This window comes from Apostichopus japonicus, chromosome 23 (genome assembly GCF_037975245.1).
Source record: "Apostichopus japonicus isolate 1M-3 chromosome 23, ASM3797524v1, whole genome shotgun sequence".
NCBI classification, from domain to species: Eukaryota; Metazoa; Echinodermata; class Holothuroidea; order Aspidochirotida; family Stichopodidae; genus Apostichopus; species Apostichopus japonicus.
Window position 1 is genome coordinate 5,365,848 of NC_092583.1, and position 27,961 is coordinate 5,393,808.

At 37.2% G+C, this 27,961-nt stretch overlaps 1 protein-coding gene and 1 long non-coding RNA gene across 5 annotated transcripts; one reads left to right on the forward strand and one right to left on the reverse strand.

Moving 5' to 3' along the window:
• Positions 1–746: 746 nt before the first annotated feature.
• Positions 747–8,574, reverse strand: LOC139964969 (uncharacterized). Its single transcript, XR_011792134.1, has 4 exons — positions 8,424–8,574; positions 2,389–2,561; positions 1,531–1,665; positions 747–1,012 (listed from the first exon to the last, which is right to left on the reverse strand). It is a non-coding gene; the product is annotated as an uncharacterized lncRNA (long non-coding RNA).
• A 3,588-nt stretch (positions 8,575–12,162) lies between these two features.
• On the forward strand, positions 12,163–27,628 carry LOC139964791 (NACHT domain- and WD repeat-containing protein 1-like). 4 transcript variants are annotated; one of them, XM_071966755.1, is made up of 11 exons: positions 12,163–12,394; positions 14,137–14,322; positions 14,925–15,127; positions 17,592–17,946; positions 18,415–18,556; positions 19,078–19,374; positions 20,477–20,714; positions 21,234–23,654; positions 24,022–24,788; positions 25,111–25,386; positions 26,055–27,628. In XM_071966755.1, the coding sequence occupies exons 2-11, from the start codon at positions 14,202–14,204 to the stop codon at positions 26,170–26,172; spliced, it is 4,938 nt and encodes a 1,645-aa protein (XP_071822856.1). In that variant the 5' UTR covers positions 12,163–12,394; positions 14,137–14,201; the 3' UTR covers positions 26,173–27,628. The 4 variants fall into 4 exon arrangements, with proteins under 4 accessions (XP_071822856.1, XP_071822859.1, XP_071822857.1 ...); XM_071966758.1 differs by lacking the exon at positions 12,163–12,394 and adding an exon at positions 12,449–12,584; XM_071966756.1 differs by lacking the exon at positions 12,163–12,394 and adding an exon at positions 12,462–12,620.
• The last annotated feature ends 333 nt before the right edge of the window (positions 27,629–27,961 follow it).

The following is a 27,961-nucleotide window of genomic DNA, read 5'->3' on the forward strand; positions in this document are numbered from 1 at the left end:
GGAATTCATAGCAAATGGCTTGTGAACACAACATCTCAACATGCACAGGTTGAATCAATGTCATACTTGGTAGGTAGATGAGTAGATGTGCCCTATTGTTTTTGGTTCCATATCTTGAATATTAATGAGTGGGCAGGACTTAACAGAAATTCTTAAAATGTCAATATCTCTTCAACTGTATGTGTGCGATTTAGTTTATAGTTGGTATGGTGATGTACATAGTAAAGTACATGTTCTTTGCAACAACAATGTTACCTCATTAAGATTTATAGGTGGCTTGGGTTTAAACAGGAAATCTTCACAAACATCTTGTAAACACAAAATCTCAACCAACACAGGTTGAATCAATGTCGTACTTGGTAGGTAGATCCAGATTGGTGAATGTAAGAATGTAATTGAAATTGGTAGAGGTCAAATGTCACATGAGGTTGACAGACTGTATCAAAGTCTGAAAACCTTTTAAACATGAGAACTCCAAATTACAAATTAGCTACAATTTATCTGTGAATTCTCCAATGCTATGATTATTTTTGGGGGGAACATAGTTTGGTCAGTTCAGATTATTGAAGGGTCTCTATATGAGATTGAGCATCCGCATTGAGTTTGACAATATTTAGTCCATTTATAAAGAGGTAGTACAAAGTTTACTCTGACACTCTCATGAACTGTGCGATGATAGTGATCGTTCATTAATTGTTGCAAACAAGCCATATTTTCTGAACAAAAAAGAAAAGTAAACACAAATATCTGTGCCAAAATAACTTTTATCTGGATCAAAATTCACCAGGAAAACCATTTGAATATTGACACACTTAACAAAACCAACAAGGTTACTTAATTTAATTTAAAAACCACAGTGACCCATTCAACATATCAATAGTATCTTTATTCACAGTTTTACAACCAGCATCTGCGGTTTAGTGTTCAACATACTTGTGGCTACAAATGTTAGCATTATCTTCAGTATTCCTTTGCTGTTGTCTAAATCAGGTTGTGGGTCTCTTGAAGACATCTGTAATAACATTAATCAAATAATATTAGGTGAGACATAATTTAGGCAAACAACTGATTCAGCATAGCCATGGTACAGGCTGTTTTTTATTCAGCAAAAATAACCATATTCCCTTTTTAATGTCAAAGACCTCTATTATTTCCCTTCAATGTACTGTATTTGAATGGAAACTGAAGTTACAGAATATACATTGTTGTTAACATGCAACTCATAAGCCATTGCTGCTTGATTTCATTTTTATCTGTATCATTGCAAAACCCAATAAAGAACCTTTTACAATTACCTTCTGTGACCTCCATTTGATTTTATTCATCCATTAATAGACTCTTTGATGATCATCTTAGCTAAACTGAATTAACCATTGTGTTTGCCTATCTTTGAGCTTGTTTCATCGACCACTTCTCTCCTTTGATTCCAATTACTAAACTTGTCCTTGTTACATCATATGCAGCAGATAATATTTGAAAAGATGTAAATCAAACTTCTTTTCTGAAAATTTCTTTGCAAGTTATACCAACCTGAGCTAAGGTTTCCTTTGATAGCCTAACTCTTTTGGCTTGATATTTCAGATGATCTCTGTTCTCTGAGCTGTGCATACTCTGTCTCAACTTGTGCAAGTACCCCATTCTTTACCACAGGATCCAAGCCTGTTTCTGTAGCATAAACACAAAACACATAGTATCAATCCACTAAATGGTTACATCATACATGTCTCAACATTTGGCTTTCATATGAATGTGTTATCATGCTAGTCACAAAAGGAATTTTTTTTATTGAAATGCCCTGACTAACCAACTTTTGCTCGATTCTCTACAATAAAAAATGCTGTGTTGAAAAAGGATGACGAAACACTAAATGAAAACAATTTTTATTATGTAATTGGAACTACTTAAAATTGAATACTGTACCATTTCCTTGTTCTTAATCGCTGCAGTTATACTGTAGAAGGAATAATCATTTGGGCTATTAAAGCGGTTATACTTTGCATACCAATTTTGAGCCTTCTAAGTTTTATACAATCAGAAATTCTGGGTTCAAACAGCTTTACATCTTAGCATTTGTGTAGCAGTTTTGTATTTTGCATGGCATTTTGCTAAATGACACCAGCTGAGTAATATCATGACATAAAAATAATATGTTTTAAGCCACAGATTTTATGCTTTGGAATACATGTGCAATGTTTGACTTAATAACTTATAACTGGGACAGCATCTGTGTTTAAAGATCAAAGTGTGCAACTCAGAAATAATAGCTGACATATATTTACCATTAGCTGAAGAAGTAAATATTGACTGTAAGCAAAGCCTGAACTTTCTCATCCCATTAAAGTTTTACCTGTTTAACCATGTAGTTTAGTTTATAAATACAGATCTTACTTTCTCTGATATTCACTAAGTCATCAAGGAAACCAGAAATGAACTGCAACAAGTTATCTGGATTTGCCCTCATAGCTTCTTGGGAAATCAACCACAAGATATTTCCAAACCCTGATGGTATTTCTAGTCTGGAAGCACCATATCTCATAGATGTATCAGCAGACATTGGAAATCTGAAATATCAAGTCAGTTTTCCAGAGGTTATGAAGAAAATTGTAGAAACATGTAAATATCTGTAGGTATTAAAAATAATAAAAGATGAATTAAAAAGAAAAAAATGGACAGGTTAAAACATGCCACAATGCTTATGTAAGTTCAGATTTCCACAGTAAAGAGTAAAATCTGGAATTTGGAAATAGCACATGTAGGCTAATTTTTCTAAAAAAATATTATTTATTCATCGTTATTGTGAAATGTAGCAGGCTGTGGAGCAGATGTTCTTCAGCAAAGTACAGTGGATAGGTAGTTAATTTATGCTACATGCATTGGAATGGTTAAGGTCATACATCTAAAGGTTTTGTCATTTTCTGTATGTACCAATCTGATGCATGGTTGGCACTTTTTTATCATAGTAGAATTTTTATTTATTAACTTTATTCGTAACCAGGGGTCCTGTCACTGGTAAACCAGTGTTCTCCCCAGGATCCCTGCACATATAAAACATACAAAATATAACAAACAGAACACATAAATAAATACAGAATATAGATATAAAAATATAAAAAATAAATAAATAAATAAATAAATAAAAAAAATATATATATAAAAATAAAAATCTAATTCGATTTCAAAGATTCCAGAAAGCCAGGCCATTTCTAATTGCACATTTTAGTTTATTTTTAAAGGTATCAGTGTTATTGCACATACGAATATGCCAAAGCAGTGCATTCCATTGATTAACCCCATGGCAAGTTTGACGACGTCTCCCCCAAATAGTGTTGGAATGTGAAAGGCAGAAACCACCAGAGGTAGAGGCTCTTGTGGCAGATTCACTCGAGGAGACATGGGCATACTTGTCACAGAGATAGTCAGGAGCAGCTGCTATGTGGATTTTATGCATAAAAACCTGACGGTGATAATTCCATCTTTGCTCTATAGGGATCCAGGATAGAGCTGAGAGAACATCAGCTGTAGGTGCAGTCCTAGGAAGATCTAGAATAATCCGACCAGCTCTTCCTTGCAGAGATACCAGACATTTTTTATACTTGGCACAGGTGTTAGACCAGGTACAACTAGCATAATCAAAGTGGGGGCTTATCAAACTATTGTACACCATAATCCTGTATTTGTGTTGAAGATACTTCTTAACCCTCCCAAGTATCCCAAGACGGCAGGATATTTTCTTGCAAATCATAGATAAATGGTCTTTGAAAGTTAAGGTACTGTCCAAAAGCACCCCAAGGTACCTAAAAACATGAACCTGTTCTATATCATGTGAGTCATAATGGAGAATGAGAGGGTCAGCTCTCTTCATCATGGTTGGTGTGCCAAAAAGCATACTTTTGGTCTTTTTTACATTCAAAGTCAATTTGTTTTTGACCAGCCACTTGCCAATCAGAATAAGATCTGTAGAGAGAACCTGCTGTATTTCACATATTTTCTCAGAGCTATAAATAACAGCTGTGTCATCTGCATATAAAATTGCCTGGCTTTCACTTGTGGCAGATGGAAGATCATTTATGTATATAGAGAATAGTAATGGCCCAATGATAGATCCCTGTGGAACGCCAAATGCAATTCCCATCATATCTGAATACTGGTTCTCAATCTGAACAATTTGGTATCTGCCCGCAAGATAAGAGCCGAACCAATCCAATGCAGAGTCAACAACTCCATATGACCGAAGTTTGTCAAGCAAGATGTCATGATCAACTGTATCAAAAGCTTTTTTAAAGTCAAGGAACAAGATGCCAGTGTAGTTCTTTCTTCCACAGGCACCGTCCATGTTTGACAAAATATCATCAACCACATAGCTGAGAGCCGTAGTAGTGGAGTAACCAGGTCTGAAGCCTGATTGCCATTTGTTAAGGATCTTGTTACTAGTTAGATACTGATACAGTTGATCATGAACAACTCTTTCCAAGATTTTTGACACAACTGGCAGAACTGAAATAGGTCTATAATTGTCGACCTGACTGCGTGTCCCATCTTTGAAAACTGGTGAGACCTTGGCAGTCTTCCAGTCAGAAGGGAAAACCCCATGAGAGAGTGAGAAGTTGATAATATAAGTAAGAGAAGGAGCAATGTGGGAGGCAGATAGCCTCAACAAACGAGCACTTATGTTGTCAAGGCCAGTGGCTTTCCCGGCAGACAGGCCCTTTAATTGCTTCTCAATCGAGTCAATGCTAACTGTCTGGAACCGGAAATTACATAAAGTATCATTTGTGGAAGGAGTGTGGGGTCTAGAATCGAATTTACTAGCTAGCTCACTTCCAATGTTAGCGAAAAAATTGTTGAAGACATTAGCAATTTCACACTTGTCATTAACAACAATACCATTATCAACTATGCTAGCAATGTTATGGTGTTTGCTACTATGCATTGCTTCTTTAAGGGTAGACCATAATTTAGAGGAGTCATTTTTAGTGTCCTCAATTTTGGTTTTGAAGTACTCACATTTTAGTTGGGAAGCCAGATTATTGAGTTTGTTTCTACATTTTTTGTACCTGGCCCAAATGTCCAGTGAACCATGTTTCTCAGCGACCTTCTTCAGGTGATCCCTCTCCCAGGTCATCGAGATGAACTCATCAGTGACCCAGGGAGTGTGCTCACCTTTAACAGTCACAGTTTTCAGAGGTACATGGGCATCAGACACTTCATTAAAGAGAGTTTTCCAAGTATACCACATGAGGTCAATATCATCCAGACCTTCAATACAGGAAAATGGGATTTTGGAGATATCATCAATAAAAGCTTCCTGATGGAACCGTTTGAAAGATCTAGTAGTGATCTTTCTGGGAATATGTTTGGGTTTGTTAGCCCTTCTAACAGCATAAATCAGCCTATGATCACTCAGACCAGTGGGTATCACTCCTGACTGAGTGACATAATTTTTACGGTTCACATAAATGTGATCTAAGAGGGTTCGTGAGTGAAGAGTCACACGGGTGGGCTCGGAAATCATTTGACTGAGTTCATTCCGACGTGTATAATCATGCATATCCTTAGTAAGACCTTTCTTGCAAGTGGGAAGAAGATCTAAATTGAAATCACCTAAAATCAAAGTTTCATAATTACAATCCAATGCATTTGATATATTGTTCAATATGTCATTCAGGTAAACAAAATCTGAGTTGGGAGACCGATACACCGAGCCAATCAAAATTGGTCTGGTCTTCGGTAAAATAATTTCAGTCCATAGACAATCGAGGTGGTCTACCTCAAGGTCCAGACGTCTACGTCCCACCAAAGTGTTGGAGATGAATGTCGCTATACCATGAGATTTGGAGGTGGTACCATCTTTCCGTTCACAGGTGAAGCCAGGTAGGGTTATGCTTTCATCCGGTACACTATCATTCAGGTTAGTCTCTGATAGTGTGATGACATCAAATGGCTTACTAGCCATACTCAGTTTCAGTGTATCATAAGATGAGCGGATTCCCTGAATGTTCAAATGGCAGATTTTGAGTCCCCTTGGTAGGTCTATATCGAAGGGATTACCGTTGGTAATGTTGGTGCTAGTAGCTGTATCTGTGGAAGCAGAGTCCAGGCTAGTGTCAGATAATGACTGATCTGAGTCAAAGAAGGAATCTGCAAACTGGAATGGCACTTGGCACTGATTACACAACCAATCCTCGTCAGTTCCGGAAAGTCGGTCGTAAGTGGCAACAGATACATCAGTACACTTAATATGGTACCATATATTGCAGTTGTCACACTGGATACCACGTTGGTTGATTCGGACTGGTTTACTGCACAGCCCGCAGGGGAACTTGTAGTTTGGGCCTGGATTTGTGTGGATATCCCCTGCCATCAGCAATAGGTAGATAAAAGCAAGTTTATAAAATTTGAGTGGACGCTCCTGGTGCCGTCTGGAGCTAGCTGCTAACGCTCGTTTATGACGGCGATTCAGAGACGCATCACATCTTTCTTTGATAAGGTTAGACAAGGCATAGATGGAAAACGAAGTTCCCCCTCTGGATCCTTTAGTTGGTGACTCTAATTCCAGCTCCAATGACAGATTAGGCATATAAATGGCCTTAGTTATTGCAATGAATGCCAGCAAAATAGGTAGGCAGAAATGTATAAATCTTACCGCCATGATTTATACTAGGGCACAGAGAGGGCCTAGTTCCACGAAATAATAGTAGGCCAAGGTTGGTTACCGCGTCAATGCACCTAGGCAACGGTATACACATGTATACCAATGTGAAGCCTACTTGTCAATATCACTTTCTCACTTGTCTCTGCCTTTCTTTTCATCAAGAGTAACGAACGTCGAACATCAGCAATAGAAACGATCATAAGAAAAAATAAGTATCTTGATCCCGTAGTATTTTCTGTTCCAGAACCATGTTTTCCAGTAAACTGATCAGCGCAGCTCAATCTCAAGTCGGATAACATGCACGACGTAATACCTGTTCTAGAAGTAATTTTACTGCTATTTATGAGGTGATTGATGGTTTAGTTTTGTAGAAACCAATAATAACGCTTTTGATGACGTAAATTCCGGACAGAACTAAATGGCAATGAAAACGGCACATATTTTGTACATCATTACGTGATAAGTCTTCAGTGTTAGCTACAGGGTTATAACACATTCCTCCTCTTTCATAAACGCACCCCTAGAAAATGAATGAAATATTAAAGTTCATATGAGGAAGAACCAATAGATTTATGCATAATTTTTATGTGTGCAGTAATTTCAAGCATCTTACATAGCATTCTACTATGAGTTATCAGATAAAATATTTCCTGAACAATCCATACTGACCACGAAGACTTATGTGCCAAAGGTCGCTATTTTGTCAGCAATAGTCTGACCAACACATCAAAGTGCCCTTGCTATTTATCTGGATGAATGTCTAACAACATGACCCATTTTCTTATTCATCTGGCAGCTTGACAAAGTGCAGTTTGCTGCTGAAAGCATGTAGTCTACATAAAGGAAGTAGGCCTAGGCATATTTCAGAACTGTTAACCAGATATAGCCTAGCTATATCTGCAAACATGTGCAGCCACAGTGATGGTTTTGTGAAAGGATAGGCCCAGCTGGTGGTGCAGCAGTAGGCTATAGCCTATATGAACATTGCTTATCCAGATCTATTCTGGGGACATACATTTGACAGATGCTCAAAACTAATGATATAAGACATCAGCTCAGAAAGCAAAAAATGCATTCTACAACCTTAATTTGGGGCTCAGCTACTCTATTCCTATCTTAGTACAAAGTAGTATAGGGTAAATAGTAATTAGTATAGCTTAGGCCTAGGCTATAGACTTAGCCTAAGTAACTATGCAGAATTATTCCATCAAATGTTAGAAGCTTTACGGTTTGCATGCATCATCTAAAATTTTAACCGCGCTGCAGCCATTAGGCCTAACTTGGCCTGTTTTCATTCATCAGCTCCTGATTAATTGTACTTTATTGTTAATGTTATGATAGGGTAGTCTAGGCATAACATCATTCAGCTGCTAACGTTAGGCTTGGCATCACCTTTGCTTGTTATCGTGCTAAACGATAAGTAGGCTATATTTCTTCCCAATCATCTGAAATATTGACCGAAAAAGGAAGCGTGGCTTCTCTTAAATATTTCTATGTTACATCCTTCATGAAGCTGTAGCTTGTCATAATTTACATTTGTCAGGCTAAGATTATACTACTAATTACTAGTAGTAACACTTGGCCTCGGCTAGGGCCTAAGCCTACGGGAGGTCTATTTTAACTGTTCGCCTACACTGTATCAACTGTTCAAAATACATTTTCGTTCGTTCTCTAATCTCCCTGTAAGTGTAAAGTGTAAGCACGAATAAGTCTCTAACGCTCACTTCGGACATCAAGGCCTAGGGTTTTACCGAAATAACGAAAACGATACCTGTTTCTTATCCTTTTTTATCACAATTAATTGTAACTTAGTTTCACTGAATTGCTTAAATGCCTTGTCCGTCCAACTGAGATGACCAAAAGCCCAAACAAATTGACTGAAGTAGGCTAATGGGTACGCAACAATTACGGATATACAAAGTGTACCTAGCGTAGATGTTCTTTTGTGTTCATAACACAATTTTTACAACAACAAAAAATATACTGTGGTACATAAGTACGTCATTGGTTGTAGGCGGGACTAGTTACCTTTGGAGATGAAAGATTGCAAGTCACTCCACGTAAACGTAATTGCGATCAAATTCAAACTTTAAACTTGGTTGGTAAGTGTCTGACCCACATAATTCTGTCGTCCGACCATGTAATTTCGTGCCTGCATGATTTATGACTTTATGTTAGATGTCAAAGATCAAGAAACCTAAAAATTGGGTTTTAACCAGTTTCTGCTTGTCAACATGTAGGGGAAATTCATCATACAATACGATATGTAAATAATAATGACCCGAATTCTAAAGTTGAACAGATTGAGGTGTTAAGGGTCAAAGGTCAATTGAGGTTAATTTGGCCTAAATTTTAAGAAAAAATGTGTTGCGAGCTCCTCCTACACTGTAAGTCCATTCAAATTCTAACTAATTGTGTGCACAAACGGCATATGAATGCCAAGAGTAATTTTGCCATGAAGAGGTGAGATCTGCAACTCCATGGATTGCCCTCTTCTTTGTATGATGTTTGTAGCCTTGTCCTGACTTACTTAATTGCAAAGCAATTGCTAATTGTCACACGGCATTACTATTTTTGTATATATAAATTTCAATAACAAGTGATAATAAGTTTGATTAATAAATGAATAACTTGCAATAAAAACTTAAAGGATTTGCAAGAACCGATTAAGGATTTGCATTAACAAATTGACAATTGCAATAGCAAATTAGTACTTTGAAATTACACAATATTTATTTGCATGACCCACAATGACAACAATTAAGATGATCAGCCCACACAGTTCACTGACCTTGTGAAGCACGGTGCAGCGTGGTTGGACAGAAATGTCGTGCATACAAAATATCGTAATACATTTGGTAATATAACACGGTCAAGGAAACCAAAACAGCAGCATCTGTCCTTTTAGTTCATAGGCGTTCGTTTGTTTCGCGTGAACGTTCGTTTTTATTTCGTGCGAATGTCCATTTGATTATGTTACATCTTCGTTTTAATGGTGGCGCTTGTTATTTTGTTCTGAGCACTCGTTCGTTTCGCGTGAGAGCGTTCGTTATGATTTCGAGCGAATGTTCTTTTGCTTACAATACATCTTCGTTTGTATGGTGGCGATTGATCTTTTTGTTCTGACAAGTGGGTCAGTTTTGACTTTCCCGTGCTCCTTGTTTATCCTTCGGTTGCATGTGTTTGATATGTTTCACATGCAATATGATTGTCTTTTTATATTTATTTCCCTTTTAAAGTGTGCCTTTCACAATTTTTTACATTGGTATTATATATGTTTGTTTCATTTTGCATATTTTTTCGTTTCACTGAATTTCTTTCTTGTTTATTTGTTTCGTCGTTGTATGTTTTTTCCCAAATGGCCGCCCATTGTTATGAAACAATTATGATCGCAGCATTTGCGTGTGTCGCAGTCCGTGATTTTTCATTAGTATAGCCTGCCAGCGCACCGGCGCAGGGAGCTCCTCGTGTGAGCGATGGGGGGGGGGGGGGGAGGTAACTGACACATTTGAAAGCATTACAGGATCCGATTGTAATAATTCCCTAAGTGGCGTACCGGGGTATACCGATATGGCGCTGACCATCAAATCACCCCATGGGTAAATTGCCGATGATGTCGATTCACATATACAATTGGCCCAATGAACCAAACTCCCGAAATTCTGTCAGAGAAAAGTCAGTGGTGTACACATGATTTCACAGGTGATGGGGGGGGGGGGGGGTAATTCAACATTTTTTTCAGGTTACAGGTTTTAAAACTTAGCTTCCTGGTGGTCTTGAATCTCATAACTATTTTCAGATAACAAAAAGTGGTAAAGTTGAAGCACGCGTGAGAGCATTATTTGACTTCCAAGCTGGTATATATAATAAGTGAGTCAAGCATTATTAAGAAAAATTAAGTTGGATTTGCCGTTATTGTTAACCAGATACCATTCACAAAATACCACAATATTTCAAAAATTGGTATCTTCGCCATACATAATGCTATATGAGGATGTGGTTTGATCGCTTAGATGCAGAACATTTCAGCTACTGGACTAAACCTTCCGAGAACACCCATTTATATTCACGTTAACCCCTTAAATATCCAGAAATCGTTTATATGCTGGTTTGACTGCGAACATTTAGAGACGTTCACGTGGGTACCAGATAGTAAAGTCAATGTGGATACAAAATTACTTGTCCCTTTATGGCTTCCATTAAAAAGGGATTCGTAACTCATACATTTCATGGTACAGCGTCACTACGAACGTGTAAAATTGTGCGTTTGACTCCACATGCTATTCTGCGATAAGAGAAAGAGTGTGGAATGATATCCCTTTGGCGTTCCATATGCAAAGACCGACGAGAAAATTGATCTTGCAAGAATGCTGACAACAGTGTATCGCCGTGTGTGCGCAAGCAATGAAGCCCTTCAAAAAAGTTGTACGCAAAAAGCAGACCATTTGTACGTCTTCATACATACATACATTGTGCATTCGACTTTGAAAATGAGTTTTATTTTACCGGCTTTTTGTACTTTACACAATAGAGATATGTTATGGCGACCAGATTGTTAAGTACTATACTCCTGTCTTAAGAACCAACTTTGAAAACTTTGCCTCTAATGACTTGAGTAAGTGGAGTGTTTTGTGCAACTTTTCAATGGCTGGAATGTGTCACTTCCGGTATCTGAGAGGCACAATGCAAACATTTTTCTTGCTTTTATTATTTTAGTGCTCCACTCTAATAGTGTTATAGTTGTCCCTTGAAAATGCCTTGAAAAAGCAACTCTCTCTCCTCCCAACCCCCTTCCCACACACCTACTTTTGTGCAATACTTCCATATTAGTCTCTGCATGCAGTTCTCAGTTTAATGTTAATGTTTCAAAGTGGGTTGTAGCCTATTTTCCTGGTATTGAATTGTTAGTGATAGCCCAGGACATCATAACCGTCATCCCATGTTATTATGGTATGTGGATCTATCGTTAGGGATATATTACAGTTTTAAGTAAAATGAGGTGGTGATAATTTTTGTCATTATAGGCTTTAGTCATATCGCATCCGGAAGGACAGCCGTAGCCGCTCTATAGGTCTAGCCTAACTATATCAAGGGTCAACTGAATAACAATACAGCAGCTGGGCAGACGAGTAAAGTAATTAATTTCCTATGTAATTGCTTCTACTATCACTTCCTTAGAATTACCTGTAAAACTGCAGTCCACTGCCACATATTGACGATTTTGTCACTCAAAGGCGGCAAACACGGTATCACCATATCGAGTGATTTATGTCAACTTTATAACTTGAGTTATGTCACAGACATAGTGTTTGTATTACGTACCGTATTACTTTCTTGCTTGTATTACTTTGTATTTGTATTACTTTATACTTTGTACTTTGTACTTTGTATTACTTTCTTGCCGTACAAGCAAAGCGCCACCAGTCAGATGGATGGCTTCAGTATATGTTCGTGACGTCATTCTTCTTACATCAATTTCTATGGGATTTTCCAAGTTTCCGCTAAGGCTAAAGTGGAAGTAACATTGGTATGAACCCGGTATGTACAAGATTTTAAACACAGAGCTGAGTTCGTCGAAGAACGTAGTCCGGTACATTACTGTATTGTGGGAGTTCCTCTTTTGGGAATTCATGACCTAAAAATGTGCCTTCATTTGCGCGAACGTTGACCATCATCTACTTAAAGAAAGAAGCTTCGTCTGCCACAGGCATCACCTGTCTATCTCACTTCCATGGCGTAATGGTAAGCTTCAGATCGTGTGTCTTCAAACGAAGCAATGTTGCCATGGTTCTCATGTAAACAGCGACTTGGTCAGAGCATGGAGCTATAAACAGAATAGCTCCATGGTCAGAGCGTATCATCAGTGTTGCTTACACGACAATACAACCTTTGCTGGGGTTCAGACTTTGCAATTTTTTGGTTTCTATGACTCGTAAGGTTCACTTCACAGTTCCCGATAGCCTTGCAGGTTGTATACCAAGCCTTACAGTTGTTACAGTACTGTTGTTACTGTTCGTAATATGTACACAATTCTTGATATGCCAGATGGGGTCATTGTTTATGTTGGCTAACATTGGCTAGGCCTAGGCTAAATATTGTTCAAGGACCTTGTGTGGTTCAGGTTTCTATTCCTCTTTACTTTAAGGAAGGGCTTTGCTTACATTTCTCGGAATAATTGCAGAATACCCAGCAACTCTCACACTTCCGGCTTGTTAAGAATGGTAATACATTGTTTACAGTTTAGCCTTGAATATCACTTTCAGTTTCGGTCATAATCTGTGAGATTCAAGACTTACAGGGTATTCTGCAATCAAGCACATTTCTCTAAAGGTGTGTTTCACAAAACTGTTGTGAAATGATGATATAAATTTGCATGTTTGTCCAGCATATCTAGCCAAACAAAAGGTTTAGACGCAAAAATAATTGGTGTTGAACAAGCTTAGGTATGTATACACTTTGATATCGCAAAAGTCAAAGAATCAGTACCAAGTATCTGCAAATTTTGTACATGGAAGTAGAACCTACTGCTATTAGAAATACAGCATGTACCCTATTGGGTTTATCACAAGCTTCTAAACTTGACCAGTTCATGTCTAGTAGTTGTGTGTGTGTGCTACTGGCATGACATCAACATGGAGTGGCCTCCATGTTGATGTCATTCCAGTAGCCACCATTATAGGTCAAGATAAGGTCAAGTAATCATTCCTGGTATTTCTAGCCTGCAACTATGTTTTTACGTAGTTTGGTAACATGGCAATTTCTACAGTATTTAGTCAATAATGCATATATTCCATTAGCATTGTAAAATCACAGTGCATCAAGGTAATTTAGAACCAAATGTGTCGAATACTTGGGTGGGATCGCTGTATATCTTACTCTGTGATCTGTTTTTTTCATATATGAAACTTCAAATACAGTACTTGATCTAAGTACAGTATTACATTTAAAGGAGATGCCTCCTGGTTGTCAAACTATATTCCTGGCAAAGATGTCTGTTAATTGTATACAATTTGTACTTGCGTGCTAAGACTGTGTGACTCTTTATCAACAGTATTTTACATATATGTTTTAGGACATCAGCGGTACTTACATGTACTTTTACACTGTTGTGCAGTTGTACAGGATAAATTGCTTTCTGCAAAGTGTATTTGAGGATTACTTGGGCAGGAAGACTTTAATTAATACAGGATATGAGCAAAACTACAGTATAGAAAAAAAATTAACGAACACTAGGAAGAGATGTATACTCTCAGTACTGAAAGATTAAAATAATATTGAGAGTACTGAGTCTGAGGGAAATATTCATATTTTTGATGCTCTAATAAACTTTACAGAGGATGATACTGTTTTCATAGTCATTCCATGACTTTGATTTGCATGATAATGCAATTACTACAACTGGTACTTTTCTGTAATCTGGCCAGCAAGCCCAACATTGAAGTTCATGCGAATTTGAATTTTTTTATTTATTATCCCATTAACAGAATTTTGTTAGTCATCATGGACGATTTCATGCAGACTGTATAATTTGAAGACGGATAATCCTAAAATGGATATTGATGAAGCAAAGAGGTTACCGGGATTTGCTGATCTCCTCAAAGGATTTTGTAATGATATTCCATCGCAAAAGTCCACCACAGTTCGTGTTTTCTTAAGCTCAACATTCACAGGTGATTATTCTTTTGAACTTTGTAATGTGTCTGTCAGTCTGAAGGTCCATCTACAGTAAGGGTAATTGTGTAAGTTCATTCGTAAAATTCATTTCAGAATTTAACATCAAAAGAAGAGCGTTGAATAAAGAAGGCCTGTGTCACTGAAAAACTTTTGAAACGCTTTTATGGTGAAAGTTTAAAGTATGAAGAACATATTATTTGGTTAGAATTTCAAACTGAGTGTTGGGGAACAGGTTAGTTTGACTGATGCATGTTGCAGATAAATGTCATGAACAAGACCAGTGCATTTTGATGAAAGTACCGTCTATTTTTCAAAGTTTTACAAATCGAAAGATAGATAAGATTTGACTAGATGGAGAAATTTTATAATATGGGACGTAGAATTGTTCAAATGGATTGTAATGGTGACATGACTGGTTTGGTATTACAGTCAGTCACATCTGTGTATTACAAAATAATAAATGTTGACAGTAAATCATTTAAGGATGCAAAACACTATTAATGATTCCTTAACCATCAGGATTCATGAGTACTCTTGGACGTACTTTGAACGTACTGTTGTATATTTATCAAACGATTGTATTTTTGTTTTATACTAGATATGATTCATGAACGAAACAAGCTTCTGAGGGAAGTTTATCCAAAACTACAGCGCTACTGTCAAGAGAGAGGTCTGGACTTTGAAGTAGTTGATATGCGATGGGGCGTTCATGATAATGTTACTACTGATCATAAGACAACTCATTTATGCATGGTGGAAATTGACAACTGTAGAAACCTATCTCAAGGTCCCTGTTTTGTGGTAAGAATGGTTATATGCATTGTTTCATGTCCTATCTCCTCTTGGAGTTAGGTCTTACAATTTTATGATAACCTTGTAGTTTTTTCTCACATACTTTCTTTGCATGTGACTGATATATCAGTGTTGGTCTTTTTTCCCCATAACAGTATGTCTGTTTGCAACACTTATCAAAAGGAGCAAGTTCAAAAACAGATGATCAATCACCAATAAACAAATCTCAACACTTCTTTGCTATTCAAACTTTGTTCCTTATTCGTTTTTATTTCTGACATGATATATTATCATATCTTGCATTTATCCATCAAAATGTTGGTTCTCTCATCTTTAGTTTTTGGTTACGATGCTAAAGGTACAGTAACCTTTATACCTTTGTATGTACATATATCTTTGGTTCTGCTAAAGAGAACTAAGTCATGCAGGGCCTATTGTGTATAGCAATCTACTCCTTTCTAACATGATCTTTCTTCCTGCACCAATGGGGTAAATCACGGCTGAAGTTAAACAATTAAGTATGCACCTTAGAATAACAGGGCAAATGTGGCTATTATGAGTTTAGGCATATATCAAAATAAGGGAGACTTTACCTTTAGAGGGCCTCTGCATAGACAATACTGCCTAAACTATGTGTTTGTGTCGAAGTGTGCTGAACACATCTTCGCCTTCAGATGGTTAGAAACCTGGGAGCAAGAAAGTCTTTGCAGGTGCTCTTTACAAAATTAATCCAAAGCCTGAGACTTTTTCGTCAGTTTGATGACTGGGAAACGTAAAGAAACTTAAAATTTCGGTTTTCAGAAGTATTTTTGCAACCTCCTAAGTACACAATTTGTTGGTATTGATATTAACAGTATATGACAGAGTGTCGTATCTGCCTAGTATTAGTGCTGAAGTGAATAGCTTTTCCTCAACCGACTCCTTACATGTACATCACAGGGTGAACTGCAGCCACATGAGCTCTTTTTGCAAAAAGAGCAAATTCCTTTTCCAAGTGATTTGATCAAGTTTTACCCAGTCCCATAAGAAAATAATGCAATGTGCCATACATCAATGGAAAGGTACAAGTATAATGATTCAAGGTAACATAAATTTAAATGGATTACAAGATGTCGAAAAAACCACCAGTTTTGCAGTTTAACTAAATGACTGCATTAAGTGTATGCACTTACGTCATCTGTTCATATATTTCATCCATATGTAATTTGATCAGATTTAGCTACTCCCAGGTTACCCATACATGCCAGAGTTATATCAGATATTGAATACAACAGACCTATACTCTCGTACTCACGCAAATTGAATGTGTTATTTATCTTGTCTCCCTCCTGTACTGAAGCGGGAATACGACACCATGATATGCAGATGTTCCCTATTATTTGTGGTACCCATCTCATGAATATTAATGAGGTCTTAACATAATGTTCATCTAATGGCAATATCTCTCCAACAGTATGTTAAATTTAATTCTTTTTTGGTATGGTAATGTAACTACATACTGTAGTAAGTACATATTCATGTCAACAAAATTTTACCTCATTAATATTCATGAGTAGGTGGAGCTTAGCCTGGGATATCATTGAAAAAGACTTGTAAGCACAATATCTCAACAATGCTGAGTCCAAACAAGTTGAAACAAATGTCATACTTGGTAGATTGTTGACCTATGATGAGTAGATGTGCCCTATGGGTTTTCGTTCCCACCTCATGTATATTAATAAGTGGGTGGGGCTTACCATGAACTTATTAAACTCAGTATCTATGCAACCTGACTATACTTGGTATAGTGATGTAACTACATAGTATGTACATATTCTTTACAACAACAATTAGGTCTAAATTTGTTGGGACCATCTGGGCCCAAAAATATTCCGGGTGCAGCTTTGGATCATGTGGTCCTAAATTTTATTTCCACCTCAAAAAAGTTTTCCATTACAGGATTGTTAGATTACATCAGAATGATTTGAATCTTTTTTCAAATTCTTCATTTAAAAAATAAATTGATAGAAGTTATTTGTTTGTTTGTAAGTGGAATCAATGAAAATATAAGCAGTTTTAACTTTCCTAAGCCTTTCATTTAATGTGAAATTTTCTTTCAATTACTATAACTACCAGCGTATCACCAGTTATGAAACTACACCAAAATATGCATTGTTACTGTATTGCATTAGTATTACAAAAAATACAATAAAAGTTTCATTCTTTGAGGAAGAGTGTTGTACTTGGCATACTAACATCATAATTTAGCATAGGCCACACTTACACTTTCAGAACAGATACTGTAGCAATAGTAAACCTATTCTATAGAAAACAGTCCATAACATCACATGCAATGTTCATTGAACTAGTTTTCTTAGGTGAATCAGGTGGTAAGTGAAATATGAAGAGTGCAGTAATTGTGGCCAATTTAAGTTGGATAGCTGACCTACAGTACTGTATAATTACTATTGCATGTTTTTCTTACATTTTTCAGGCATTTCTTGGTAACAAGTATGGCTACAGACCATTAAGGGCCACTATAGCTGCTGAAATGTTTGACAAGCTCTGTGATTTACTTGAAAATGAGGTTGATTCTTCTAAGTTACATCTTTTGAAAGACTGGTACTGTAAGGATGATAATGCAGTACCACCAGTGTACCACCTGCAGTCGATCTCTCGCAAGCTTCACCACTATGATGATGTTGAAAAGCAAGACTTACAGAAAGAAGCAAGAGACAAATGGTGGCAGATCAGTAATGTTATGAGAGAAACTTTGCAGAAAGGTGCCCAGATAGCTGTCACAGCAGGAGTGTTCACTCAAGATGAGGTTCAAGTTTTCTTCAGTTCAGGTGAGCAAAGTTTTTCAAATACTCTAGTCAGGAGTATTGTTGTCAAGTCCAGCACAACCATGTCTGAATCCAAGTCCAATGGCATCTGATCTGAGTCCTATATGCAGATTTATCATTGCCTGATTGTATCTTTTAGCTTTTAGTAGCATTATAAAGGTTTGTTGCATTTGCTGACTAGAGCAACATTGCATGATTTTTTTTGTGATTTGTCTAAGGAAACTTTGTTTCAGGAGTAGAATTGATATAATGACCATTACAATGAATCATTTAAAGAACAATGTCAAAAGTGTTAAAGTAATCAGTAACTTATGAAAGGTGGTGAATAAAGGTGTAACCCTTGCAGAATGCAGTAAAAATGGTTGTCATGAAGGATATTTAATTTCAAAGTTTCAAAGTATGTTACTGAACAGTCTTCTTACATGAATAAGTTAATACAGTTATTATATATATATATTTACATCTCTTTAGTGACAGAGCAAGAAGTAATGCAAGCTTTCAAAGACAACAACAATCCTGAAAGTAATGTTTTAGTCTTCTTAAGACACATGAATGGTATTGAAAGCTGTGAAGGACCAATGAAAAGGAAATTTATTGACTGCACTGATGATGGGTAAGTGTTCAAAGTAACTACCCATATTAATTTACAGCTTACAATTTGACACTTAAGAAGGTTACTGTAGGTTTATACTAGTTGTAGGAAAGAATGAAATGCAAGTTTACTTTGCATAGAACTGATACAAACTTAACTTATTAAACCACCTTTTGCAGAGCCTCTCCTGCCCCTGCACCCCTGCTTTAGATCCTTGTATATCAACTGCACAGTGGAATATTGTTTAATTACAGTATGTCAAGAAAGAGTAAACAAGCACAGTAGTAAATTCATGATTATAACAAAGTCATGAAGTAATTGGTTTACAAATAAGTTTAAGTGTGTTTGGCTGTCCAAATAAAATTTACTACACCGTGGATTGTTTCTGATTCAAGATCGATTACCTTCTGACTACAAGCAATATATAGTTATGATCAATGAAATGGATAACATTTCTGTTGGCTGCCTATCTGAGAAAGCTTCTGTAATTCCTCGATGACTAGTTTTGTTGTAAGGAATGTAAATTTATTTGTTTCATTCAGGAGTGTAAATATGGAAGCTCAGGGACTTCTAAAGAGACTTAAGGAGGAGGTCCTACCATCTATGCTACCTGCTTCATCAATCCATGAATACACTATTCCATGGAAAGAGAGTGGGGTGGATCCATCCAGTACGGACCACAAAGAATATCTCAGTGACATCACACAACAGTTTTATCACAGTATGATGGCAATGATAAACAATAAACTGCATGAGAAGTCAAAGATTGTATCGACTGAACTCAGTGCCTTCTACGAAGAACTAATTCATCAACACACTTTTCAAGCTGTGAAATGCAAGTAAGTACACAGTTTCCTTCTTTTTTTTTGTTTTTGGTGAGGGATCATCAAATTTAAAATGACCTGGAAGTTCTGGAACTCTAAACTCCACAGTGGGAAAGCGTACAAACCATTGAGGGTCATGTGATGTGCTCTTAGGTGCTACTAACGTATTATTTAAACCTTTGATAGTTCAAAGAGATAAGCCTTGCAAACAACAGAATGCTACTATAACTGGCATTTACTAAAAATTTGAGAGTAATTGCTTACTTAGGATTGGATGATAACGTTGTTGAGGTTTACTTTCCATCTTGTAAAATGCTTGATATGCATGGAACCTGGGTTACTATTTGAACATCTACTGTCAAGGTCTTATAGATTGATTTCGATGGTACCTCCTATCATATCATACACGCTTGTTTATATGCAAAAATGGCAAGGAGCCTTGTGTAGCTAAGGAACAACGAATCCTGTTGTTTGCTTCTATGTATGTGTATAAGCTGCATGCGTTCCAGGTGCAGTTCGACTGTTTGAAAGAAAATACTAAAAATGGCAATTTTGGAATTGAAAATGGTGGTAAACATTGGAACATTGGAGTCTAGCCCAGTGGTACATTTTTCCAATGTTTACCTCTATTTTTAATTCGAAAATTGCCATTTTGAGTATTTTCTTTCAAACAGTCAAACTGCACCTGGAACGCACACAGCTTATCACGTACCACTAAGCTAGACTCCATTGTTCTCGTAGCTTCACAAGGAATGTGGTAGAGCTATGAGATCGTGACATTAGTTGTTGTAGAACACACATCTATAGAGTACTATAGGAGTTGAGTGCTACAAGGGAGCGTGTCACATGACCGTACATGGTTGGTATTTGCACATCTCCTCATTGACATAGTAGGTCTGTGTTAATGTATATGCTGATGTGAGGTGAGAGGTGTATATAAAAGATTGTCATGTTGCAACTGTTCACATGTGGATACCAACAAGACTGTATTTTGATGGTAAAACTCAAATTATAACTTTAGGTATTTTGATGGTAACACTCAGTATATGTAATGATCATTTTACAAAGATGATATCTGTTGTAAGTTGATATCTTCACTGTTATATTTTTCTTTCAGATCCTTCAAAGGTCGAGAGGATGTATTTGCTGCTCTCCATACCGTCCTTGAGGTTAAATCTGACAAACCATGTATTCTCCATGGCATATCTGGATCAGGCAAAACCTCAGTAATGGCAATGCTGGCAACAAATGCAAAAAGTATCTTCACTGGGGATCTGGTGTGTGTCTTGAGGTTTTTGGGAACTTCATCGCTCAGTTCAACTATTCGTGACACCTTACTCAGTGTTTGTCGACAGGTAATCAAACCATTTGAACTCAATTGCGAGAAAACACAACTTTCTTTGTACTACTGTGAAGGTGTAGGCATGTGTGCATGCGTGTGTGGGTGTGTATGCGGTGCCTGGTCTTGTAAACACGATAACTCAAATGGGCATGGATTATTTTTTTTATTATACTTAGTGTGTCAATCTATGTAATATAGGTCTCACATAGCAGTCAAAACTCATCCTACCGCAGCATAGGTCAAAGTATTAAAATGTGTTTGAGATGATGTGTACCTTTTTGTGGCAGGTGAAAAGTCTAAAGACTTTGCAAGCATGATGATCCAAATGTAAAGCTTGCATGAACTTTACACATATGTAGATCCTCCTTAGCATGAGAATCGTGGAGTCCACTAATGTAACAACTTGAAAGTCTTAAATGCCCTGTCCTATATTAAATGTTCTCATATTAAATATGGTAACAAATAACTTATTCTGTTGGCTTGCCGCTATTGAAACAGACTTCCTTTTCATATTTTGTTCTTCTTTATCTAGATTTGTTTTGCATATGACATGGAACAACCAAAGGATGATGAAGTTGAAGATTTTCATAAATTGGATATATTTTTCAAGTCACTTCTGATGAATGCTCCCACTAAAGAGAAGCCATTGTTTTTATTGTTAGACAGCATTGACCAGCTGTCATCTAAAAACAATGCTTACTCAATGAACTGGCTGCCTCTTAGTTTCTCTAAGTATGCCCATATAGTTGTTTCCATGCTACCAGTCGTCAATAACTGCCTGCATAGCATGCAAAAACTTCTGAAGGACCAAGACTGTTACGTGGAAATGACACCTGTAAAGCAAAACCTAGGTCTACAGATTGTAGATGGATGGTTGCAGCATCTCGGGAGAACAATAACAGAAGAACAAAGAAACATCATTTCCACTGCCATGATCAACTGCCCGCAACCTCTGTACTTGAAAATCGTGTTTGAGCAATTTTCAAAGTGGCCATCTTACAAGTCAGTGAAGGATGTGCAGCTGCCTGCTACAGTAAGAGCTGCTATAACAGAGCTGTTTGAGGAACTGGAGCGCAAGCATGGGCAACTGTTGGTGTCCCATACCTTGGGGTATCTTACAGCAGGTCGTCAGGGACTAACAGGTAGTGAATTGAGTGATGTTCTCTCATGTGATGATGAAGTGTTGAATGTGGTCTATCAGTACTGGGACCCACCAGAGGAAACTGTAATTCGAATTCCATCCTCAGTCTTAAAGCGGATCAGATATGATATGATAGAATTTCAAACTGAACGCCAAGCAGGAGGAAAAACTGTCACAGGTTGGTACCACAGACAGTTTATAGAGGCTGCCTTTGATCGTTACTTGTCAGATTCATCTGTGTTTCGCAAACGGCACAAGCTGATTAGTGACATGTACCTGGACGTGTACTGTGAAGGTAAAGTAAACCCCATTGAACTTTCACTGAGAGGAAAGGTCTTTCCAAAGGCAGATCGTCAGGTGGCCCCTCAACCCTTGGAGTTTGACAAGGCTCTCTTCAATCTTCGTAAATTGCAGGAGTTACCTTACCACTTATCTTGCTGTAAGGACTCTCAGAGACTAACTGAAGATGTCATTTACAACTTTGAATGGCTCTTTGCAAAACTGAGGTCCTGCTCTTTCATAGAGTTAATTGGAGACCTGGAGATGATGGACATAGACTGCAGTGTCCTGAAAGATTCTCTACTCATGTCCAGAAGTAGTATTCAATCTGACCCTAGTGCTTTAGCTGGTCAGCTGATTGCAAGGATAGGAGATCTACGAGGTCAGTCTTCTCACTTGAATCACCTTCTGGAACAGTGTGAACAATGGATTGCCACTAGTAGTCTTCCTGTCTTTGTGCCTAGGTCTGCTTTTCTGAAGCCTCCAGGAGGACCCCTGGTAACAACATTTGCTGGTCATCCATCTAGGGTCCTGAAGGTGGCTGCCTCTGAGATTCACCAGGTAATGATTTCTGCCTGTGAAGATGGTAATGGCCACCCTCTGGCTTATGTATGGGATATAGAAACATATGAACTAATCCAGGATGTTCGTGTTCCAAACAATACTGAAGGAGGGTTTGGAAGTATTATTCTGGAAGTGAGCCCTAGTGGAAACCATTTTGCATTTGGTTCTGAACAGCTCAAGTTGTTTAAGACGTCAAGTGGTGATGAAATCTTTGCATTTGAATGTGACAGGGGAGACAGTGCTTCAGCATTTAAAGTTCTGAAGTTTATTGACAACAGTTGTGTTGCTGGTCTACAAGAGAATGGACATGAGATTCTGATGTGGAACGTGACAGATGGTACCTTAATGTATAAGCTCAAACACCCTGCAGTTGTGACTCATCTGGATGTAAGCAATCCCTCAGTGATGGTGACTGCATCTCAGGATGGTATTTTAAGTTGGTGGTCCTTGAAGACCATGTCTATTACTCACTCATTTCAAGTTTTCAGGGACAGCAAGTTTACAGCCCTTGCTGCCTCTGATGATTTGGTTTTCCTCAGTGGTGGTGATGGATCTTTGCAGCTCTGGGCATCTAAAGGGTCCCCTGTTGAGCCAACCCACACATTTCCTCCTCACCAAAAGCCAGTTTCATGTATGTTTCTGTTAAACCAAGATACCTTAGTAGCTGGTTATTTTGATGGTTCTCTTAAATTTTGGAGTTTATCAACCAAAGAATGTCTGAGATCTTCTAAAATACATCGGAAAGAGATGACATGTTTTGCAGCTGTTGGTGATTTGCTTATCGCTGGATCATTAGATGATACCTTAAGTGTTTGGCTTCCCAATCAAAGCGGTTGTGTCAACATTCTAGAGGGTCACTCCTCGTGGATTGCAGATGTTGCAGCAATACCTGCCAAAGGTAGTCAAGTCATGATATTCTCAGCCTCCAATGACAAGAGTGTTACTTTGTGGGACCCTGAGGATCACCTGGTAAGTATCATGATAAATTCAGTTTGATATAGCTGCTTCAGCTCAACATGAAATTTCTGCATTCTCAACATTGAATTCCTTACAATTATAACTACAGTATTAGGCATGTTTTGTATATGACGTCTAAATGGTATGATCAATTAATCATAGAAAAGAAGTAATATCTGTACGTAAGCCACACTGTTATCTTCATAGTCACATTAATGATCAATAAATTCTTGCCTAATCTGCTAACTTGTGTCTCACTTGCAACCATTCTAGTAACTTCTGATAAACATTTTTGTCTTTCTATGTAATAACAGTTACTAGCATTTTACTGAATATTTGTATTAAAAATGGTTTCTTATTATATCTTGTTATGCTGTAGGTAAATGACAGAGAGCGGCATAACAAACAACCACATTGCATGGCAGGGACTAAGGATGGAGAGTTGTTATTTACAGGCTCATCAGATGGAACTACTAAGTTGTGGGACTTTACTTCAGGAAAATGTCTGCATACTTGGGAGGATGCTGCCACCAGCTGCTTACTCCTCATCGATGATGATAGATGGCTAATTGGAGGGTTTGGAGATGGTCAGCTGAAGATGTGGGATGCAAATAAATTAGACGATTATGAAATGACCACTTGTCACACTGATGCTGTTGTATTTCTCAGCAGTTGCTTGCAACTCTGTTTGTTCCTGTCTGGTTCAAAGGACAGACTTGTCAAGCTCTGGGATGGAAGTGATTGTATCATGACATTCCAAGGGCATACGGACACTGTCATGGACGGGAAATGTACACAGGATGGGAGAGACATCTATGTGACTGGTGCGACGAATGGAGAAGTCAAATTTTGGAACAATTGTGGGGAATGCTTAGAGACTACAATGCATTGTAAAGGACTAGAGCTGGTTGTGATCTCCTACAATAGTCAATACGTTGTGACAGGTGCTAGAGGACAAACAATGATTGTGTGGTCCTTATCTGAAGGGAGTATCGGTTCCAAACTGAAGGCTGTCTCTATTAGTGTTGATTCAGTCAAGGGTCTAGCATTCTCTCACAATGATGAGTTCATCCTCTGTGGAATGCATATTGGCAAGAAACAGCTCTACAGATGGAAGTTTCTAGATGAGAGCAACACTGAACAAATGTAAGTCATGGCTTAGGTTGGCTTCATGTTTTACATCTGTAGATTTCCAAGTTATGGTAAGGTTCATGTCACCATGATCTCGGATATTATTTGCGGTTAACTTAAAAATCAAATATTAGATAGTTTTGAGGTTACTGAACAATATAAGTTGTCTTGATCCCTGCCTTCATTTTTCCTTTAACATAACATGTTCCATCAGTTGTGTGACAGACAGTGAGACCAGATCAATGCTACTCTTGCTTCCTGTGGTGTTGTTGTTGTAATTCATTCTTTTTTTTCCTTCTACTTCCTAACCGTTTGGAACAACATTGTTTGGTTTCAGGTATTTTGAAGGTCACACACATGCTGTAATGTGGCTGTACATTACAAGTAATGACAAATACCTTTTCACCGGATCTAGAGATTGTACCATGAAGGCTTGGGATCTGATGTCAGGCAAGGTTCTTGCTTCATTTAACTGTGCTTCTCAAATCAAATACTTCCAAGTTGCAGAAATGACTGACAGCCACTACAGGATAATGGCAGCTAACAAAACTGGAGAAATGGCATTGTTTGACTTCTACCTTGGTGAAGCTGAAAGAGTTCCAAATTATTCTAGGTAATAAATATTTTTTAATTCCTTGATTGCCTGGTTCAAGAGTTTCAAATTATTCTAGGTAATAAATATTTTATATTCCTTGTTTGCCTGAATAAAGCTGCATTTTTCTTAAACTTGCCACAATCTAGTGATACCATACATTGAGATTAGAGGAAAATAGAGTCCACCAAAATTATCCCAAGAATTATGATGCAATGTTAAAACCCAACACATAATGCTGCTTTAAGTTTGAGATGCAGGTGCTGAGGTTGGTGGGGTGACAAATTCTAGCCATTCAGTTAAAATGCTACAAAATATCTCTATTCATGTACTGTGGCATATGTCTGGTCAATGTTGGAAATTGCTCCTCTTCTCTTATTCATTATATAAGCACATGTTTGTCAATTGTAAAGATTTAAAGTTGTAGCATGTGTAACTAGGTATTTTGAATATGTGCTAATATTAAATTTTACTGTATGGCAACAGTATTTTGTATTCATTTAACACATTCACAGTTTTCAAATGTCTAAATTGACTCCTGAATCTAGGGAGGGTGGCTTTTGGAAAATAAAGAGTAATTTGAACTTACTGGTTTATATAGTTTAGCTGTGTTGTTCACTTATGATTATTTTAATTTTGTGTTGATTTGATGCTATCGTATTTGGTTTGGATACTTTCCTCCTATACAGAGATGCAGACGATGCTGAGGCTACTGCCAGGCTGAATGAACCCATCCAAATAACTGACGAAACACCCAAACTACGTACAAAGTACATGAAGAGATCAAAGCTCTGCCAGGTTGTTTGAAGCTCCAAAGTATAGACAGGAGATCTCAAGGAATCAGATCCAGTGTTTGTTTTTATCTGTATGAAGCTGTAAGCCTCAACACCATTGGTTGAAACATGAAAACATTCACTTCTGTGTTCATGTTGACAACCTGTCAATTCAAAGGGAGTTTATAGTCTGTAATCTAAATTCAGTTTGATATAAACACTGAATTAAGTAAAGTTGTCAACTTGCTTGTTATGGTTGATGGCTAAACAAGAGCAGGACCTCCAAATACCCTCTATAATCGAACCTGTTTATGAAACTTGAAGAGAATAGGTTTTATTTTTACATTAACAATTTGTTTTACACAGCTAACAACAACAATCTGGAAATCTAACAGCAAGTTGATAAAATAGTGTTTGATGTCTTTCCTTGTTAGGACAATAATGTTTTAACTTAGGTTACTTTTTATTTCATTTTCCTAGTTTATAACAAAAAGTTTACATTTGCTATGTGAGGTAATTTACTGTACATTGTAATGGTAGTCATACGCTGAAATAGTTGTAAAGGTATTTTATAGATGTTTGAAATCATGAAGAGCTTATGTTACTTAATTTTACATAAAGAAATCACCTGATGGCTGGAGATGCTGCTCGTTGCATTGTTCCTAAGTATATGTACACAAGTTTTCATCTCTGTATACTTGCTTATTACACAAATCTATTTTTCTGTAAGTTGGTAGTAACCATGTCACTACAATGTAAATTTTTTGTATTTGATACTAAAAATTTTATTTTCACAAAACTGGACAAGCATTCCATAAATATTTGCAATTAACTGAAACTGTAGATCATGTCATACAGTAGATGTGTCTATTGGCCATATCTTAAACACTTTTATATAAAAATCTTCAGTAAATTTGGTCTTTCAATATGTAACAAGCAATAGCTAAAAGTTTTAAGTTTCTATTTGATAAATACGATCAAAGATATTATGCAATAGCTGTAATACAGTTAAAATGAACACAGCAGGTCATAGTAGCAGCTTGTATGCAACATCAGGTAGTTTTGAATTATGCTTAGCATTGTTGGAGTCTATATAACAGAGTTTACCTGAATGGATCAATACTTGTATTGAACATTGCATTACATAGATTATTTCACTTGTTGCTCTATTTAAAAGAATCTGTCTATAAAAGAGTCTCTATTTAAAAGAGAACATGTCTTGAGACAATTTGTACATTTCTCTATCCGGTGGTTCACCATAGAATAGATATTTGATGTTGTTTGGTGTTTGATCTCAGTAATACTGCTTCCAACACTCACCCTAACTTACTATTTACTACTCTTGTTCTTTCTCTTTCATGCAAAACTTACCATGGCCCTGATTGAATCAATTCATGTGCCTGGTCATAACAGTTTGAGTTTTGTTGTGCAATAACCTTTAGTATTTATTAGATAACCAATTTCATTAGATTGACATCTACATATTTCAATCCAAGTGCCATATTTACAATTTTAATTTTGTTTATCACAAAATAATTAGAACATTGTATCAGGTCAGTCAATATAGCTTCTGCTAAGTTTGTATCATTTTGCTTTTTTTTTCTGTTTTTTTACCTTGTGAAAACAAAAAACAATGTAGTATCACTTTAATGACCACAGTGGACCTCAAAACACCCCAAGAGATGTAATACATGGGTCATGGTTCAATAATTTCTTAAATGGCTACAACAGACCTCAGAACACCCCCCCCCCCTACACACACACACAAAGAGATGTAATACTTGGGTCATGGTTCAATAATTCCTTTAATGGCTACACCGGAC